Source organism: Talpa europaea (genome assembly GCF_964194135.1).
Source record: "Talpa europaea genome assembly, chromosome: 12".
NCBI lineage: Eukaryota > Metazoa > Chordata > Mammalia > Eulipotyphla > Talpidae > Talpa > Talpa europaea.
The window spans coordinates 40,899,225-40,917,445 of NC_140079.1; the positions used below are offsets into that span (position 1 = coordinate 40,899,225).

At 56.3% G+C, this 18,221-nt stretch overlaps 3 protein-coding genes across 4 annotated transcripts; 2 read left to right on the forward strand and 1 right to left on the reverse strand.

The window, feature by feature from the left end:
* Nucleotides 1-284: 284 nt before the first annotated feature.
* NACC1 (nucleus accumbens associated 1) lies at nucleotides 285-3,368 on the forward strand (the record flags this gene model as incomplete). Its single annotated transcript, XM_084250830.1, has 5 exons — nucleotides 285-1,203; nucleotides 1,284-1,457; nucleotides 1,975-2,080; nucleotides 2,191-2,288; nucleotides 3,109-3,368. The coding sequence occupies 5 exons, from the start codon at nucleotides 285-287 to the stop codon at nucleotides 3,366-3,368; spliced, it is 1,557 nt and encodes a 518-aa protein (XP_084106956.1).
* A 4,883-nt stretch (nucleotides 3,369-8,251) lies between these two features.
* STX10 (syntaxin 10) lies at nucleotides 8,252-12,155 on the reverse strand (the record flags this gene model as incomplete). Of its 2 annotated transcripts, XM_084251110.1 has the most annotated exons (8): nucleotides 8,252-8,328; nucleotides 8,422-8,516; nucleotides 8,614-8,720; nucleotides 8,814-8,921; nucleotides 11,295-11,357; nucleotides 11,434-11,522; nucleotides 11,701-11,879; nucleotides 12,121-12,155. In XM_084251110.1, 8 exons carry the CDS (start codon nucleotides 12,153-12,155, stop codon nucleotides 8,252-8,254), a joined length of 753 nt encoding a protein of 250 aa, XP_084107236.1. The 2 variants fall into 2 exon arrangements, with proteins under 2 accessions (XP_084107236.1, XP_084107237.1); XM_084251111.1 differs by lacking the exons at nucleotides 11,295-11,357; nucleotides 11,434-11,522 and having other exon boundaries at nucleotides 8,814-8,915; nucleotides 11,693-11,879.
* Nucleotides 12,156-15,111: 2,956 nt separating this feature from the next.
* On the forward strand, nucleotides 15,112-15,783 carry IER2 (immediate early response 2; the record flags this gene model as incomplete). The annotated part of the gene is made up of 1 exon (XM_084251499.1): nucleotides 15,112-15,783. The coding sequence occupies one exon, from the start codon at nucleotides 15,112-15,114 to the stop codon at nucleotides 15,781-15,783; it is 672 nt and encodes a 223-aa protein (XP_084107625.1).
* Nucleotides 15,784-18,221: the final 2,438 nt, after the last annotated feature.

Consider the following 18,221-nt stretch of genomic DNA (forward strand, 5'->3'; position numbering starts at 1 on the left):
TTCAGAGTTGTGCATAAAGTGCACTAGTGATAGTTAATGTGCACAGGGAGTGCTCACCATGTTAACTCATTTAGTGTTCACACACATCCCTGAGTATATGCCTTTGCCCTCCTGTCTGTGTAGAACATCCTGTAGCTTGCTTGCTGATTTGACAGGAGTGGGCGGCTCTGTAAAATCCTTATGGCCAATTTCCACTGTGTGAAGGTTCTCGAGAACAGTGCTGAGTCTGCCACTTGATCCCATCCTTCTGTCTGTCTCTCCCTGTCCCCCAAGCAGCCGTCACCATGGCCCAGACCCTGCAGATGGAGATCCCAAACTTCGGCAACAGCATCCTGGAGTGCCTGAATGAGCAGCGGCTGCAGGGCCTGTACTGTGATGTGTCTGTGGTGGTCAAGGGTCACGCCTTCAAGGCCCACCGGGCTGTGCTGGCTGCCAGTAGCTCCTATTTCCGGGACCTGTTCAACAGCAGCCGGAGCGCTGTGGTGGAACTGCCAGCGGCCGTGCAGCCCCAATCCTTCCAGCAGATCCTCAGCTTCTGCTACACTGGCCGGCTGAGCATGAATGTGGGAGACCAGTTCTTGCTCATGTACACAGCTGGCTTCCTGCAGATCCAGGAGATCATGGAGAAAGGCACCGAGTTCTTCCTCAAGGTGAGCTCCCCCAGCTGCGACTCACAGGGCCTGCACACTGAGGAGGCCCCAACATCTGAGCCCCAGAGCCCTGTGGCCCAGACATCCAGCTGGCCAGCCTGTGGTACCCCACTCCCCCTCGTGTCACGAGTCAAGACAGAGCAACAGGAGTCGGACTCCGTGCAGTGCACGCCGGTGGCCAAGCGGCTGTGGGACAGCAGCCAGAAGGAGGCCGGGGGCAGCAATGGCAGCCGCAAAATGGCCAAGTTCTCCACACCGGATCTGGCCACCAACCGACCACCCCAGCAGGCCCCAGTAGTGGCGGCGGCAGCAGCAGGGACCGGGCAACCAGCTGGGGGGACAACAGCGGCAGCAGGGGGCCTAGTGAGCGGACCCAGCACATCAGAGTGGACCAGCCCAGGCACCTCAAGTGCCTATACCAGCGATAGCCCTGGCTCCTACCACAATGAGGAGGATGAGGAAGAAGATGCAGGCGAGGAGGGCACGGACGAGCAGTACCGGCAGATCTGCAACATGTACACCATGTATAGCATGATGAACGTCGGCCAGACTGGTGAGGTGCCCACCTGACCATCCCCAGCCCATCCTGCCATCCCTAGCTGTGCCTGACTCACACCACTTTTGTCCCCCTAGCTGAAAAGGTGGAGGCACTCCCTGAGCAGGTGGCCCCCGAGTCCCGGAACCGCATCCGGGTGCGGCAAGACCTGGCATCTCTCCCGGCTGAGCTCATCAACCAGATTGGCAATCGCTGCCACCCCAAGCTCTACGATGAGGGTGATCCCTCTGAGAAACTGGAGCTGGTGACAGGTGGGCCAGCCTCCTCCCCTCCCCCCAGTCTTGCTGCCCATGGACTGCATCCTAGGGCAGCTGACACCCCTTGGCATTGCTGATACATGTCAAAGGCTGGCCGCCAGGTTTCCACCCCATAGGTAGGTGTAAGTGTGGGCTGGCATCCTTTGGCCACATGGGATGTTTTCAGTATTAACTAGCACAGTGATTAAGAATTTGGCCCTTAATTCTGGGTGCTAGCCTCTGCTGCCCATTCTTTGGGACACGAAGGTGACTCTGCAAACAGGGCCCAGCATATCGCCAATGCCCCTGGACGTTGGTGCCACCATCTCTGTTCTTTCATGAGTTCTAAGGGCCCTACCACACAACTGAAGGCCATAGGGTTCTATACCACAGAGACTCACCTGCCCAGCCTACCTGGAGAAAGTTGTCAGGGACTGTCTCGAGGGCCCATAGAACAGCCCAGGCCAGGACTTGATCACCTAGGAAACATGACAGTTTGGGGCCCTTGCTCACCCACTGGTTCCCCCTGCAGGTACCAATGTGTACATAACACGGGCACAGCTCATGAACTGCCACGTCAGTGCAGGCACGAGGCACAAGGTCCTGCTGCGGCGTCTCCTGGCCTCCTTCTTTGACCGGTAAGGCCCTTGTCAGAGCCTTAGGGGGTGGGGGGAGGAGCTGGACTTACCCATGCCCTCCCATCACCACAGGGTCCACTGACGCCACTTCCCTGTGTCCCCCACCCCAGGAACACGTTGGCAAACAGCTGTGGCACCGGCATTCGCTCTTCCACCAATGACCCCAGGCGCAAACCTCTAGACAGCCGTGTCCTCCACGCCGTCAAGTGTAAGTATTGGCCTTCTTTCTGGTGGGATCTGAGGCGAGCACATGGTCTTTTCCTTGATGTTGGCCCTGATGGGTGAGGGTGTGGGAGGTGGAATTTGGTGTTAAGAAGGATTCCGAGGCTTGATCTAGGCTTGTTGAAAAGAGGGTAATAATTAGTTAGAGATTTCTTTCTGTGTTTGGGGGTGGTCGGTCTCATTGTCAGGAGATGAATCCGGGTTTTCTTTTTCTTTTTTTAAGATTTATTTATTTATGCATACAAGAACTGGGGTACAGGCCAGAGGTGTGGGGGGAGGGTGAGAGGATTCACCAGAGACAGTGGGGAACAGAACAGGCGGGTTGACTGAAATACACTGCTGAGGGGAGCAGCGGGCGAGTCAGGAGAGGTCTGCTGCACCATGTGGGTATCTCCTTGGCCGGGGAGCGACCTGGTGCTGCAGTGGCTGCGGATAGCTTCATAGGTTGTGTCTTAACCCCTTGCGCCACCAGGGAGGCCTGAATCTGGGTTTTCTTGTGGAATCTCCCAGTTCCTAGATTCTGGCAAATGATCCACATTTTTTTAAGAGCACTGGGCCAAATCTTCAAATCCACACATACCCCATTTATGACCAGCTCAGATAGAAGTGTGGACTAGACCACATTTTTAGGGTCTTGACTTAGGTTCGTAGTTTTTTCCCTTTTGAGCAGGGACATTCATGGGTGCTCGCATACACACACAAATTCATGCTGGGGGATTCAAGAGCAGCATGGTTGAGTACCTGTTGGTGGGGTGGGATTCCAGGGCTACACATTCTCAGCCTGAGCCACCTCTCTACCCACATAGACTACTGCCAGAACTTTGCCCCCAACTTCAAGGAGAGTGAGATGAATTCCATTGCGGCTGACATGTGCACCAACGCCCGCCGGGTCGTGCGTAAAAGCTGGATGCCCAAGGTCAAGCTGCTCAAGGCTGAGGGCGAGGCCTACACCACCTTCATCAGCGACACGGGCAAGGTGGAGCCGTACATGATGGACGTGGAGCACAGCTTTGAGACAGCCAGTCATGACGGCGAGGCAGGCCCCTCGGCGGAGGCCCTCCAGTAACCCCCATTGGACCCCCTCCCCTCGGGGCTGCACACTTCCCTCCTGTCACACCTGCCCACCTGCCATCTTGGTCATGAGCTACTGTCTGTTCCCTCCCCAGCAACCTCGGGGGGCACTGCATGCTCCCAGCCCCTCTGCCTTCCCTGTCCCCACCCCCACCCCATTCCAAGCGGGCTGGGAGAGGACAGAGGGGGTTCGAGGTCTGCGTTGCCTTCTCTAGCACACACTCAATGCACCTCCTAACCCCTAGCAATTGTCCTCCCATTCATCAGGCCAGGCACAGGGAGGAGCCGGCCAGGGGGCTCTGGAAGGCCCCCTCCCCAGGCGTCTGGGCCGCCTGGTGGAAGCTTTCCTCAGCCTCCATCCCTCTGGGCAGCCCCTTAGTACTCACAGGGGGCCCCGGGTTCTCAGGACCCCTCCCGCCACCACCTCCCAGTGCTTCCATGTTTCCAAAAGCGCCTTCCTGTCTCCCTCCTTCTGTCCCTGTGCCTGGGGACTGGGGTAGGTGAGGCCGTGGGAACTGCCCATTTTACAACTGAGGAAACCCGAGGCTCAGAATTTCCATGGGGGACCGAAGGTGGCAGTGGTGGACTTTGTGTTCAGCCTCTGTTGTTTGTGTCAGTCCCCTGGGGCCTGAGTCAGGGGTCTCCTTGGGGCAGAGCCAGGGTCTCCAAGGATAGGAGAAATGTCCAAGGCTCCGAGAAGTTTGTATGTGTGTGTATATGTGTGTGTGTGTACGCGTGCGTGCACTTGCTTGTGGAGAAGTTTTGCTATTAAACAAATGAAGCTATCAGAGGCAGTAGGACCAGCAATGGAACCAGGGGAGCAGGCTGGGGGGCTGCGGCTCTCCCTTCCCTTTCCCATCCCCTCCCCACCCCACGGCAGGGCTCCCAGCCCCCACCTCCTGTACATACTTTTTAAAACATTTTTTTAGCTTATGAAATATTGAAGTATAAGATTCCTTTTATTTTTCAAACCAATGGGACTGTGTCTGCTGTCCCCTTTGGTCCCTGGGGGCCATGGAAGGCAGGACAGTGTGGGAGGACTAGGGGCAGGTGAATGTGTGTGGAGTGTGGGTGTGTGTTTCTGAGGTGGGGCCCTTGGTCCAGCCACCAACTGGGTTCTTGTGGGTCTGACTAGTTCCCTCTCACCCCCTTTTCTGCTTCCCCATGGAGTACAGGTAATGGGTGAAGGGTGTCCCTGACCTGGTTGCCTTGACGAAATCCAGCTCCTGGGGACACCTACTTCCATTGTTAGTAGTTTGCAGAATTTTCTCTTACCATTCCTCTTTCATTCTCTCCCAGTGTCAGTGGTGTTTGTTTGGTTTGGTTTGGTTTTGCGTTTTACGTGTGAACTAAGGATTCTTTTACTCTCCATTCCCCCACACCGGATATCCTTTCTTCACCATTTTGTGTCTGGCCCCTTTGCTACTGCCTCTCCCTCTCTCCTCCCCAATCCAACCAGCCCATTGCACCCAGCTGCCTCTATCTAGAGGCCAGCCCCACCTTGACCCTTTGCCTCTGACTCAGAGGCCTCCCCCCAACCCAGCAGCTCACCTCATAGCCTGTGGTGAGGGGGTCCCTCCTGACATCTGCTTGTTGCAGGGTGGGGTGTGTCAAGCCTGGCTGGGGCCCTGGGCCAGTCCCAGCACCTTAGCCCCTAGGCAGCCTGAGTATGTGGGGGAGTCGACACCCCCAGCTTAAAGCACAAGCACCTTAGTCACACCTCCCCCCCATCCTGTCCTTGACACCCCACCCTAGCATCGATCCCAAAGCACAAAATCCTGATCAGTTGGCATGCCTCTGGACTGGTTAAAGCTGAGGGGCAGACTGGGGCTCCAGCCAGAGCCCTAAAGGAAGCAGGAGTCCCCAGGCACTCCCCTCCTTCCAGGCCTTAGCAGGGACTAGCTCCCTGGGACTGGGGTCTTCTCTCTCCCCACCCCTTTGTCCTGGGCAGGCCCTGCCCAGTCCCTCCCTGCCTTGCCTTGTCCTAGGTGGGGCTTGCCCATCTCTCCTCCAAGCCTCTGCAGCACTGGGTTGGGTGGCAGAACCCCCTTGTTTCAGGGGACCCCAGGAGGTTCCCCTGGCTCTGGGGACTGTGTATTGGGGTGGGGAGAGGGGCCGGGCAGGGGTGCAGGGGAGGAAACTCCTCACCAGGAGAGCCAAAGACAGGGTTGTGCCTTATCCCAGGAGCCACCCCTGCACCCCTCTTACCCTGCCCTCCCCTTTCCCTCTCAGGCGGCCTGCTGCTTTCCCTGCCCTCCCTTCCAGGCCTTGCCCTGAGCTGCATGGTCCCCCCTCCACCCTGGGCAGCCAGGAAGGAACACGGAATCACCGACCAACACAAAAAAGACTGTGGGGGCCCCCTCTCTGCCTCCCCTGGCCGCCCCCCCTCCTCCACCCACACCTCTTTCACGCAGGACAGATCACCTGTGGCATCTGCGTGAAGTGCCAACACCCTCCCCTGCCCTGGGCCAAGCACCCCTCCCCGGGCCCAAAAGTGAGATTGCACATTAACTACTGTAAGGAGAGGAGCCGCACTGGGAAATGTGAACCACGAGAATATCAGTGATAACTGATTAGGAGAATAAACTAAACGCCTTTGTAACAGCCCTGCCGCATGCTGCTCACTAGGGTGCAAGGAGTGGGCCCCGGGGGTTCACTCACCACCCACTGGGTTACCCCAGAATGACACCTACTTTTCCTGACTTACCTTTGACAGATGTAGAAGTAGTGTATGGAGAGGGACTGCTCTTCAGATGGGGACAGAGGATCAAAGAGCTTCAACTTACAGCACTCTAACAACTGCCCCAGCATTTCTCTACATGATACCCCTAGACTGTTACTGCATATGTGTGATCCCTATATCCTGAATGGGTAACCGTGGCTTCGCATGGGAACCCCTCCGAAGCTACAAGGGTAATGGCTACATCAAAAGTGGCCTGCACACCAGATGCGCTTGCTGCCCTTCTGCCATCTGTGTGTGATGACAGCCCCAGAAGCAGATCCTAAATTTGCCCCCCGCCACACACCTAAAATTGGAATGTGAAGGTGGTCAGTCTAAATTCAGCTACTTATTCAAATACCCTGGAGAGCTGGAGGGGCTTGAGAATGTGAAAAGGACAAAGGGTTTTATCAGTGAGCTCATATTGATCCAGAGTATCTTGGGGATCCTGTCAAAAGATACTTGATTTGTGGAAAGGAAGCTTCAACTCTGCCCCAGCCAGCTCCACCCTTTGAGAACTAGGAGAGCTCCAGGTGTCATGGAGATCAAGTAATAGTTCATTCACAGGGTAGCTTATGGATAATTCAGTTAGACTAGTCATCAATGAAAATCCACATGTGTCTGCTGCAGAGTAGTCTCAGCATACAGGCAGCCCCAAGTGGAAATACCATCTGGTATCTGTGGGCTCCAAGAAATAACTAAAGATCAAGAGAATCCCCCAAACCATGGCAGTGGTTTTACATAAAAAGTACCTACATTTCTGGTCCCTTTAAAAATTTGACATTTGACAAATTTTGACCTCATGGAGTGAAGGACGTAATAGCAATTATAACATGTAAGTGGGAAACAGGTATGTGGTTCTGATGTCTGATTCCATAACATCTAAGACAATAACTAAAGGGTCACAGCACTTACAAGTTAGCTGGCTTAAGGAATCATTTCATACTCAGAAGGTGAGAGTGGGAGGGTATGGGCCGCTGAAGTGTCCATGCACACCAGTACAGCCACACCGACTACCTGGCCTCACATACCCTCTTTCAGTCCCCCTGGATGGTTGGACATGTGTTTCAGAACCCAGAAACACAACAGGGAGATGTTTAGGCTGAAGTTTCTTTTTTTCTCAAGATTTATGTACAGAAGAATTGGGGTATAGGTCAGAGGTGCAGAGGGTGAGAGGATTCATCAGAGAGTGGGAAGCAGAACAGGCAGGCTGACTGAAATACACTGCTGAGGGGAGCAGCAGGTGAGACGAGAGATCTGTTGTACTGTATGTGTGTTGGCTCCCTAGCTAGGGCATCACTCAGGCCCTTGTGATAGTGCTGAGACTTAACCCCTAGGCCACTAGGGAGGCCCTAGGCTAAAGTTTAGGGCCTACCTGATGGCTCAGAAGGTTAAATCTCAGCATTATGAAGCTATCTAGCACCAGTTCAATCCCCGGCCAGACCAGGGAGCTGACCCACATGGCGCAGCTGACCTCTCCTGTCTTGCCAGCTGCTCCCCTCAGCAGTGTATTTCAGCCAATCTGCCTGTTCTGCTCCCCACTCTGTCTCTGGTAAATCCTCTCACTACCCTGCACCTCTGGCCTACACCCCAGCTCTTGTATGCAAAAATAAATCTAAAAAAATAATAAAAACTTAAGGAAAAATCACGGTACACACCTATGGTGATATTATCTGTCATGAAAACCAATCAACTGAAGTCTTCTTCAAATATTGACAATTGAAATTCCTAAGATGCTGAGTGCACACCTCCCACACATACACATCTGGGCCCCAGCACATGAAAGCATGGGTTCAGGATGGGAAAACTTGGGCCAGCCACTAGTTTACAATCAGCACACCATATATTACAAATATATATACATATATAAATAAAGATGGATTTTATTTCCAAGTTGGCACATGTAGAAGGCACAAGGGCTAAAAAAGTGACTCGGGGGCACCAGAAGTGGAAATGGGGAAGGGCATATCTATGATTCTCCTATCTCCACACCCTCTAAGAGCACTTGATACAGGACTGTTGTTGCGGTTGCTGGCCCAGGGCTTTGAGGGTCCCACTGGCTCGGGATGAGAGCCTTGGGACAGCTCCCCTCCTTCCAGGTGGCAGGGTTTTGCCAGCTCTCCTAGCACCAGGGGCCAGCCCCCAGGGGAGGACCAGAGTCAGAGAGAGAAGAGCAAGGTGATAACCAGGAGAAGCACCCCTAGCAGCACCATAATGGCACACCACTGTCGGCGATCTGGGGGTAAGAGGGTCAGAGGTCACAGGAGGAGGTGGCACCAAGCCCCCATTCCACCTCCCACCCCTAAATAGCCTCCCACAGGGGATTCACCACTGGTCATGTGGGATACTTTGGCCATCTTCTGGAGGACCCCATCCATCCGAGATTGAGTGTGGTCCATCTCGTGAGCAAAGGCGTCTAGCATGCTGCCAAGACCAGTACAAGTGTGAGCCCCCAAAGAGTTTGTGCATACTGCGCAGCCAGCCAAGGGCTCCCAGCCTACCCCCAGAATCCTGGCCTCACACTCCCTGTTCATCCAGCTCCTCCCCGACTTGGTTGGACATGTGTTTCAGAACCTGAATGCTTCCTGACACCATTTCCAGCTGCTGGTCCTGTTGATCCATGATCAGCTGCAGATTGGAGGAGTGGGAGCTGCTGTTGGCAGGAACTCCTGAGCGGTCCATAGGCTTCTCTAGCCTGCGGCCCCAGCCACCCACACAAACCTGCTGTGTGACCTGCTGCTCCTCGATGTAGCGAGAGGTGGCAGAGACCATGCTGCCATCTAGCAGGTTGCTTGATGACTTCTGGGCAACTGGCTTGCCCACCAGCATCTGTTGGGGCACAGATCATGGGCTCAGGGAGGAAAGCCTACTTCCTGCAGGCTGAGACACAGGTTTCAAGCAACTATGGATGTTATTTATAATCGGGAAGGCAGTCTCTGGTTGGTGACATGGTTTCCCAAACCTACTACTTACTATCAAGGTGACCCCCAAGGTCATACCACTAGACCTTCCTATACCTCAGTTTTCTCATTTGCAAAGTGGGGAGAGCTATAATTCCTGTTTTCAGGGATTAGAATGATTTAATTAATGAATCAGTAGAGAACACCTATGTTGATATAAACAGATGTATTTAAGAATTTGGACTTTTTAAAAAAAGATTTATGCATACAAGAGCTGGGGTACAGGCCAGAGATGCGGGGGGTGAGAGGCTTCACCAGAGACAGAGCAGGGAACAGAACAGGCAGACTGACTGAAATACACTGCTGAGGGGAGCAGCGGGCGAGACAGGAGAGGTCTGCTGTGCCATGTGGGTTTCTCTCTGGCCGGATTGAACTTGTGCTGCAGAGGCTGTGGATTGCTTTATAGTGCAGTGCTTAACCCCTTGCACCACCAGAGAGGCCCAAGAATTTGGACTTTTTAAAAAAGATTTATTTATTTATGCATACAAGAGCTGGGGTGCAGGTCAGAGGTGCAGGGGCCGAGGGTGAGAGGATTCACCAGAGACAGAGTTGGGAGCAGAACAGGTGGACTGACTGTAATACACTGCTGAGGGGAGCAACAAGCAAGACAGGAGAGGTCTGCTGCCCCCTGGCCGGGGATCGAACTTGTGCTACATTGACTGCCAATAGCTTTGCAGTGTTGACACCTTAACTCCTTGTGCCACCAGGGAGGCCCCAAGAATTTGGACTTTAACTTTCAAGAAAAGTACACCTGAAAGGCATGTGGGTACTGCTACAGGAATCCAGGCTGGTGCAGGCCTCAGTTCCCTCATTTCCAGACCATCTACAGGCTTATGAGAGGACGGGGAGGAAGATGGTGTTCACAACATGCAAAGAATGGACATGTAACACAGAGGGAAAAGGTGTGCAGACAGGTAGAAGGGAGAATGCACACAAAAGGCATGAGGGGGGACCTTCCCGGTGGCACAGCGGGTTGAGCACAGCGCTGTAAAGCTGTCCACAGCCTCTGTGACACCGGTTCAATTCCCGCCCAGCCGGGGAGCTATACACATGGTGCGACAGACCTCTCCTATCTTGCCCGCTGCTCCCCTCAGCAGTGTATTTCGGTCCTTCGACTTATTCTGCTCCCTGCTCTATCCTGGTGAATTCTCTCACCCTCCCACACCTCTGGCCTGTACCCCAGTGCTTGTATAAATAAATAATTTTTTTAAAGATTTATTTATTTATTTATACAAGCACTGGGTACAGTCAGAAGCGGGGAGGGTGAGAGAATTCACCAGAGCCAGAGCGGGGAGCAGAGCAGGCAGAAGGACCGAAGTACACTGCTGAGGGGAGCAGTGGGCGGCAGGAGAGGTCTGCGCGCCATGTGGGACCCTCCTCAGGTGGCTGGGGAGCAGCCAGGGATGGAACTGGCACTGCAGAAGCTGAGGGCAGCTTCGCAACCCAGCGCTCAACCACTGCGCCACCGGGGAGGCCCAAATAAATAAATCTTTTAAAAGAAAAAAAAAAAAGGCATGAGGGGGCACACCCAGGAGGCAGGCACACCTACAGAAGGAAATGATGTGCATGCAGAAGGCAAACATACAAACACACACTTGGGGGCCAAGTGCACATGCAGAAAAATAAAGGTAGGCATACACTTGGGAAACAGTGACACAAGGAGTAAGCAGCATGTAGCAAAAGGGACTTGAGAGATGGGTATACATATCCTCTCCACCACAATGAAACTATGGCTAGCACCAAACTCTATACTATGTGTTTTTTTTCCCTATACATACCTATGACCAAGTTTAATTTATAAATTAGGCACAGGAGAATAATAATAAAATAGAACAAATACAACAATATACTATATACTGTAATATGAGCTATGTGAATGTGGTCTCTCTCAATATCTTATTGTATAAATATTTTCAGAATGCAATTGACTGGCAGGTAACTCAAACCAGGAAAAATGAAAGGGATTGGGGGGAGAGAGACTACTATCTAAACTGGTAAATAAAGTTAGAAGGCATCACACACTGAGAAAGGACTAAGTTATACACATCCAGAAAGATCAGGCAGGTAGATTAGCCAGGGCAAAATCGCACACAGAAAAGATGGACACTGACACAAAAGAGGATAGAGGTACACACTGGAAGACAGATGAAGGCATGTGGTGGAGACGGGCTTGCACTCAAAGCAGAGGGTCCCTGGAGGGAAGGAAGTAGGTTAGGATGTTGGGTCAGGATACTTTGTTTACCTGTCTATTTTTCTTCTCCATAAAGGCCATGGCTGCTGGGCTGACCATATGGTTCCTCATTTCCTGGGAGTGAGGGTAGCATTAGAGAATGAAAATACCACAACCTCCCCATACTTAACCCACTGGAAAACCTTCTCACCTGAACTGCCTCCCGCATCCGTTCCACAAACACCTTTCTCTCCTGCAAGTCTCCGGAGGGAAGCTTGAACTTGCCTGGGTTGGCTTCCACTATGCGTAAGCCGCGAGTCATGAGTCAAGGCCAGAGCCAGAAACAACCCCCTCTTCTGCCTCCCGCCCTCACATGCCCTCCCAGGTGTCCAGCCTCCCACTGTGGTGACTCCCACAGGCCCTGGCCAAAGCAATGGACTCTCCCATGCCTCCCTTCAGTCCCCCTCCACCCCGCCGCCCAGGATATCGATGGTTTCCTCCAGGTCCTCAAGATCCCACTCGATGCTGCGCAGGCTATTCCGCAGTTCATTAGTCGTCCAGTCCAGCTCCTCGCGTCCGACCGCCGCGCCCTCCTGCAGGAGCTCGCACCATCGCTGGTACAGTCCGCGGGCAGTGTTCACCGCCTTCTGCACCTCACTGCGGGCAGGGGCACAGTAAGCACGACCGGGGGCAGGTGGTCCCCCAGTCACACGCACCCGAAAAAGTTGGGGATTCAGGAGGCTCTCATCTCCCCCTGCGTACCTCTCCCACTCTGCCACTGGGCGAACCGCGTAACCCGACGGCCATGCCCAGACCGCCCGGCACGCTCCGCTGGCCCCGGCCACCGGCTGGCAGGGGGACTGAGCACCCTCTGACGTCTCCCATCGCTGTCACTCACCCTCGGACTACAAAAAAAGGATCTTCCAGAGACATGTTACTCTCCCGCACGTAGCCGAGCTCCCACACCTCTCGGCCTTGTTCGCGGGTTCCCGCCCACCCCTGTCAGGTGACCGTGCCACCATCGAGAGTAGTTCCTCCACGAGAGAAAGAGGAGCCTTGGAAGGCCTCGGAGTAGACACTTCCGTCTTGTCGGCGACCATCTTGCTTACGGGCGCAGGCAACTTCCGGTGCGTACGGCCCGCGCTGCACCTCCAAGTTCTTTCTATTTCTTTGCCTGTTCCCCCTACCCCTGCAATCCAGTGGTTTGTTTTTGGCTTGGCTTTGGGTCAGAGTTCGCAAAGTCTGGGTTCGAGACCCAGCCCCTCGGATGGTTGGTGCACTGCCTTAGTTTCCCACTGGGCGCTATAAATAACAGCTTCCTACAAGTCAGGCCAGCTTACGTATGGAGAAAGGCTCATTCGACTCGCAGATTCTCTTAACCGACTCCATGAGCCAGCCTGCACCCGGGTCCTATCCTGGGAGATCGTTCCGGCCCAGGATCGTGGGTGGCAAATTTGGGAAGGAGTGGGAGAGGCTGTCCTCCCCACCTTCCCGTTGGTGCTGGGTGAGACGCGGGCACTTCCCTTTGGGAAATTTTGCTGGACACTTCCCTCTATTTCCTTCGGAAGAGGGGGCACCTGAAGGTCGTCCTGGGGCGGGGTGACCGTGAGTGAGGATCCCAGACTAAGGGGGTAGGGGCTTTTTGAGTGCGAGCCCGAGGTCGCGCGGGAGGGTGTGTGGTGGTTCTGTGTATGGTCTCCAGGGGCGTCCTTTGCATGTGAGGTGTCCGTCTGGGTAGAGGCTAGGAATGTATGGGGCGAGATCCACAGGGTCGTCCCCTATGTGAGGTGTTCTATGTATGGTCTCCGGGGGAGGAGAGTTGGGGAGAGCCATCGCTTGGGTGGTGTCCCAGTCTCTCTCGTGAGGGTGGGCGTCATGTCTGAGGAAGTCCTCGGAGGGCTGCCCTGTCTTAGTCTCTGAGGGTCTCAGACAGCCCTGGGCTATCGTGTGGTCTCCTAGGAGGTGGTGGGAAACGGGATAGGGCGTCATCAACTGATTTCCGTAGTGTGGTAGGATCGCTGAATGAGGACAGTGTTTAGAGGGGTCTTCTAGAAAGAATAATAATTGTTGAGTCCCCATATGCTGTGGGGGGCTGAGCGTGCTCCAAAATTTTGAGGAGACGCGCAGGTTTACCTGGGAGGGGGCAATGTAGGGGTCTCCGTCGGAGAGGGATGAAGGGGTCCTGAGCGATTTCCCCCCTGATTGACAAGGTCTTTTTGTAGGGTCTTCGGCAGATGGCGTCAATGGGAGCCTAGAGGTTGCTCCTACCAACCGGCGGGGTCTTTACCGGGCGACACACCTTCCTGCCCTCGGGAGAGAAGGAAACAAAACCTTCCTTTCGCTCCCCGCTGGTTGGGCCGGACGTAGATCCGGAAGCCCCCGGCGGCCCGGTGAGTTGAAGGGGAGGGGGCGTGTGCGGAGGCTAAGGCACCCCCCCCCGCCCGCCCGCCCGGAAGAAGCCTGCGATAGCCCAGTTATGGAAATCCCGGCCCCGGTCCTTATATGGGCAACAGGAAGTGGCTCGCGAGCCGGCGCTACGTCAATACTTCCAAATTTAGTTGTGGAAGTCTGGCAGATCCAGTGGCGGGAAGGCTCCGCGCGCCGGCTGGGGCGGGGGCGGGGGCGGGGTCTCCCGTTAAAGGGCCAGAGCCACGATTGAATGGAGCCATTTGGTCAGTTTTGCTTTTCATTCCTCCGCCCACCCGCGGAGCTAGAATTGTTTTCTTGGAGCTGCGGCGCAGCTGCGGAGGGTGAGGCCGAAGTTTTCTTTCTGTTCTGTCTCTGCGTGGCTCAGTTCGCTGCTACCCCAACCACGCCTCCTGGGCCGCAGACGCAGTACCGCCTTTTCTTTTGGGGGCGGTAGCCACGTGTTGACCTGTGCGGTGGTGCAGCTGGGTCCTCCTTCTCGTGAGCGCTAATCCCACCTGCCGAGCTCGTGCCTGGGGGGTAGGAGGGGGAGAGCTTACGGCGGGACGGCTGCGCTGCCGTCGGTAAATGCCCGACGGCAACTTTGCCTTGGAACCAGCCACTGCCTACCAGGCCCTTGTTGCATACAAACGAGTGGAGTTAGGAGGGTTGGCGTACGCTAGAGAGACTGAAGAACTGGAAATACCAAAGGCCCCCTTTTGCCGCAGTGGCCCATTTATTCTTTTAGCAGATACTGGCCGAGTCACTAAGCCTGTTTCCCCATCTGAAGAAATCAGATATTAACAGTTACTCTCCGTGGGGCGGAGGTGAGGAATCAATGAGATAATTATGAAAGGAAAGCGCCCGGCACTAAAGTGTTGACTCCGTGATTACTTTATATATTTAAAAAAGAAAATTAGACGCCAGACAAATACGCTAGAAACTGCCCACGGGAGGTGCACCCGCATGCACTCAGGTCTTCCCCAGACCTACAGGAAAATTGCCGCCTAAGTGAGCTGCGGTCTGCGCACGCAAGTACGTGGTAGCCTCACGAACTCCCCGGCCTCTTGGGGATATCTCCTGGGAACCTGCGCTTGTGCTTTGAGGGCCCTGAGGAAGGAAAGCCCCCCTCGCGCTCCGCGTATACTGGGGGTCTCTCATCTACTGAATTCCCTTGGGCGAGCTCGGTAAATTCCGCCCTGTCGCTTTAAGGAGTCTCGCCCCGGCTAGGTGGAAAGCCCGGATGCGGCGCTCCGATTGGGCGGGGCTTCTCAGTGACTTCACTCGGGGTACAAAAGGGCTCGGGCGGCGGGCGGCGGGACAGAGCGTCCTCGCTGTGTCACTGCGTGGGTGCCTGTGCGGGGACAAGCGTGAGCTCGTGTGCGGGGGGACGCGTGAACGAGCGTGTTGTCTAGAGTACACCTGTTCCCAGTCTTGTTCAGCCCGAAGTCGCCGCCACCCTCGCCCCCGCCGTCGACCCGCCATGGAGGTGCAGAAGGAAGCGCAACGCATCATGACCCTGTCGGTATGGAAGATGTACCATTCGCGCATGCAGCGCGGAGGGCTGCGGCTGCACCGGAGTCTGCAGCTGTCGCTGGTCATGCGCAACGCCCGGGAGCTCTACCTCTCGGCCAAGGTAGAGGCCCACGAACCCGAGGTGCCCTTGTCGCCCACCGGCTCCGCTGATACTCGCCGGCACCCGCCGAGGGGAGTGGAAGCCGCAGCCGAAGCAGCGGCCCCCGACGGTGAGCAGCCTTCTCCAGAGCCCATGGACATCCAGGAGGTACCCAGAGCCGAAGAGACCCTTGCCCGCTGTGACCCACGCCCCGCCAAAGTCAGCCGCAAGCGGCGGAGCAGCAGCCTGAGCGACGTCGGGGACGCCGGACTGGTGCCGAGCAAGAAAGCTCGTCTAGAAGAAGAGGCAGAGAAGGAAGGGGCGTCTTCGGAGGTTTCTGATCGCCTGCAGCCGCTTCCAGCTCAAGCGGAGGGCGCTTTCCCCAATCTGGCGCGTGTCCTCCAGAGGCGCTTCTCCGGCCTACTGAACTGCAGTCCCGCTGCCCCCCCGACGGCGCCGGCGGCGTGCGAGGCGAAGCCGGCCTGCCGCCCGGCGGACAGCATGCTGAACGTGCTCGTGCGGGCCGTAGTGGCCTTCTGAGGGACCCGGAGCGGCGCTACCAGAGCAGAGTGCGCGCCAAAGCGTCGGCCGGAGTGCGCAGACCCGAGGCGAGGCCCATCCCCGGGGGAGCGCTCGCGGAAACCGTGGAGAGGAGCCGCCGCCCAGGCTGCTGAGAGGCCCAGAGAGGGACTCTGTCCCTGGGGAGGCATCGCCATCTACGTGCAGCGGCGGCACCGAGGAGCCTGAGCCCGGGGCGCGGCCGCCTTCCTCTGAGACCTGCCGCGCCCACAGGTGTTGTCTTAACGGACTGGGATGTGGACCTCTCCCTCTCCTTCCGGGACTGGGAGACTGGAGGCTTGGTTCTTTCAAATCCTCAGGGTCGGACTTTATCATTACCATATTTTAAAACCAGGGGGCCTGTGCTGCCCTTGCAAGGTATTTCAATAGTTGGTGTGTTTGCGTTTCCAACCTCGGAGAATTCCAGGCGCTCCCCTTCCCCCTCCAGTGACATACTTGTGCAAGCGGTCATCGTTGCGTCATGGGGCAGACGTGGGGAGCTTCCTGTTGCCCTGCGTGGGTGTGGGGCCTGGGAGGAGGGCCCAGGGTGTGGACCGCCCCGGGGAGTGGGAGGAGGGCCTTCTGAGTCACTTCGCCCCGGCGTCCTGTGGTTTAGTATCGCGGGCCCCAGTGCTCTCGAGGTGGGGGGAGGGCTGGTGGTCTAATTTCTGGTTAAAATCTTTCTCGTCTGTCTGGTGCGTTAGAGGTGGGAATATATTCCACCGAGAGTGATCCTCAGACACAACTTGAAAGGTCTTGGTCTAAATCAAATTGGGGGTGGGGGGTGGGTTCAGAGCGCATTGCTGGTGGGACTACTAGTTTGGGGGCGGGGAAGATTCTTGCCGCGGCGTTCTGAGGGGCTGTTTATACTGTGGTGGATTCTGTTTAACTGGCCTTTTGCTAGAAACGCCAGATAGGAAAATAAAAACCATTTGAACAAAAAGTCTGCTGCCCGACTGGTTTTCTTCCCCCGTGGAGGAGGGGCAGGGTTAAGGGGTCAGGCGCTGGCTGCGACTGGCTGGGGCCCCAGAAACCGGTCAGACCGGCTACCACGTGGGCAGAGTGAGCGAGAGGGGACCGGGCCCCCTTTTCTTTGCCTAGCACTTTCGTGCTGGGCGTCCTGATACTTCAAGGCTGGTTTGCTAAACCCTCCATACGTGGGGGTGCCTTCGAAATTCCCCTTCGACCCAGGCAAGGAGAGAAGAGGGGATTTTGAGTTAGCCTGGGGGATGGGGAGGGCACGGCTTCACGGCGCTCCGAGCGCAGTTGGGAGAGCCCGCCTCCTTTGCAGACCTTCGAGCGATGCCACGCCCCACGTGGACTGAAAAGCCCAGGCGGGGGTCCCACAGCTTGAGCTTGAGGCGGGGACCCGTGGGGCTAAACAGGCGAGCTTTGGAACGTTTCTTTATGCCTCGGTTCCAAACACGATAAAATCGTGTGGCTCCGGCTGGGGGCTCCGTCAGCTGACTCGGTGAAGTGGGCCTCTAAGCGGCTCCCCCGCGAAGTTTTGGGTTTAGAAATGCCCGAGGGAACCCTAGTTACCTGCTTTGGTCCCAGCCCAGCCCCGGGTTATCCACCCCGAGAAGAGAAAGCCTTAATACTCGTGTATAAAGTTAGTCCAAGAGAGCGCAACAGCCGTTGTCCCAGGGTGGTGAGGGGAGGCTGCTGGGAGGACAAAGGAGCCGCAGGTGCGGAGAGCGAGGCGCCAGCACAGCGCCCGCCCCGCCTCCCGCCGGCTGGCTCCGCCATCCCTGGCCCCGGGGGGCCTGACCTCGGGGCCCGAGGGTAGAGGGAGGAGGGTGCGGCGGAGAGGAGGACCCGCTCCGGGACGCACGCGCGAGGCTCCCCCCATCCCGGCCCGCCCACCCCACGCCCGCAGCCTCCCTCCCGGCAGCCTGGGGGAATCTAGGCTGGCTAGCCTCCACCCCCGCCTGGCTCGTTACCGCGGAACGGAGACTCGAGCGCCGCCCGCTCGGGGTCCTGACCCACCGCTCCCTAGTGGGGCTGGGCGGGGCGGGGGGTGTCGGAGTTCCTCACCCTCTGTGGTACCACAAGGCGTCTGCGTGGGAGCAACTACCCGGCGAGATTGGCCCGGCCGGGGAAGTCCCGGCGACTGGGGAGGGGGCCCTCGCTGCGCATCCTGTGGCAGGAACCGCCGGGCCCTTCCTTCCGCGGGAAGCGGCTGGCCGACCCCCGCCCCCGCCCTGGCCCTCTGGAGGTTTCCGGAGCGGGCAATGGTCACGGGGCCTAGGGGTTGAAGATGATGCAGTGGGAGATAGAGCACACACACACACACACACACACACACACACCCCTTAAGATATACCCCTTTCCAAGGTCCCATTTCACCCATCAGAATAGGCAAAATTGAAAGCTAGTCACAATCACAACACTGGTGATGTGTAGAATTTTGAGGTTAT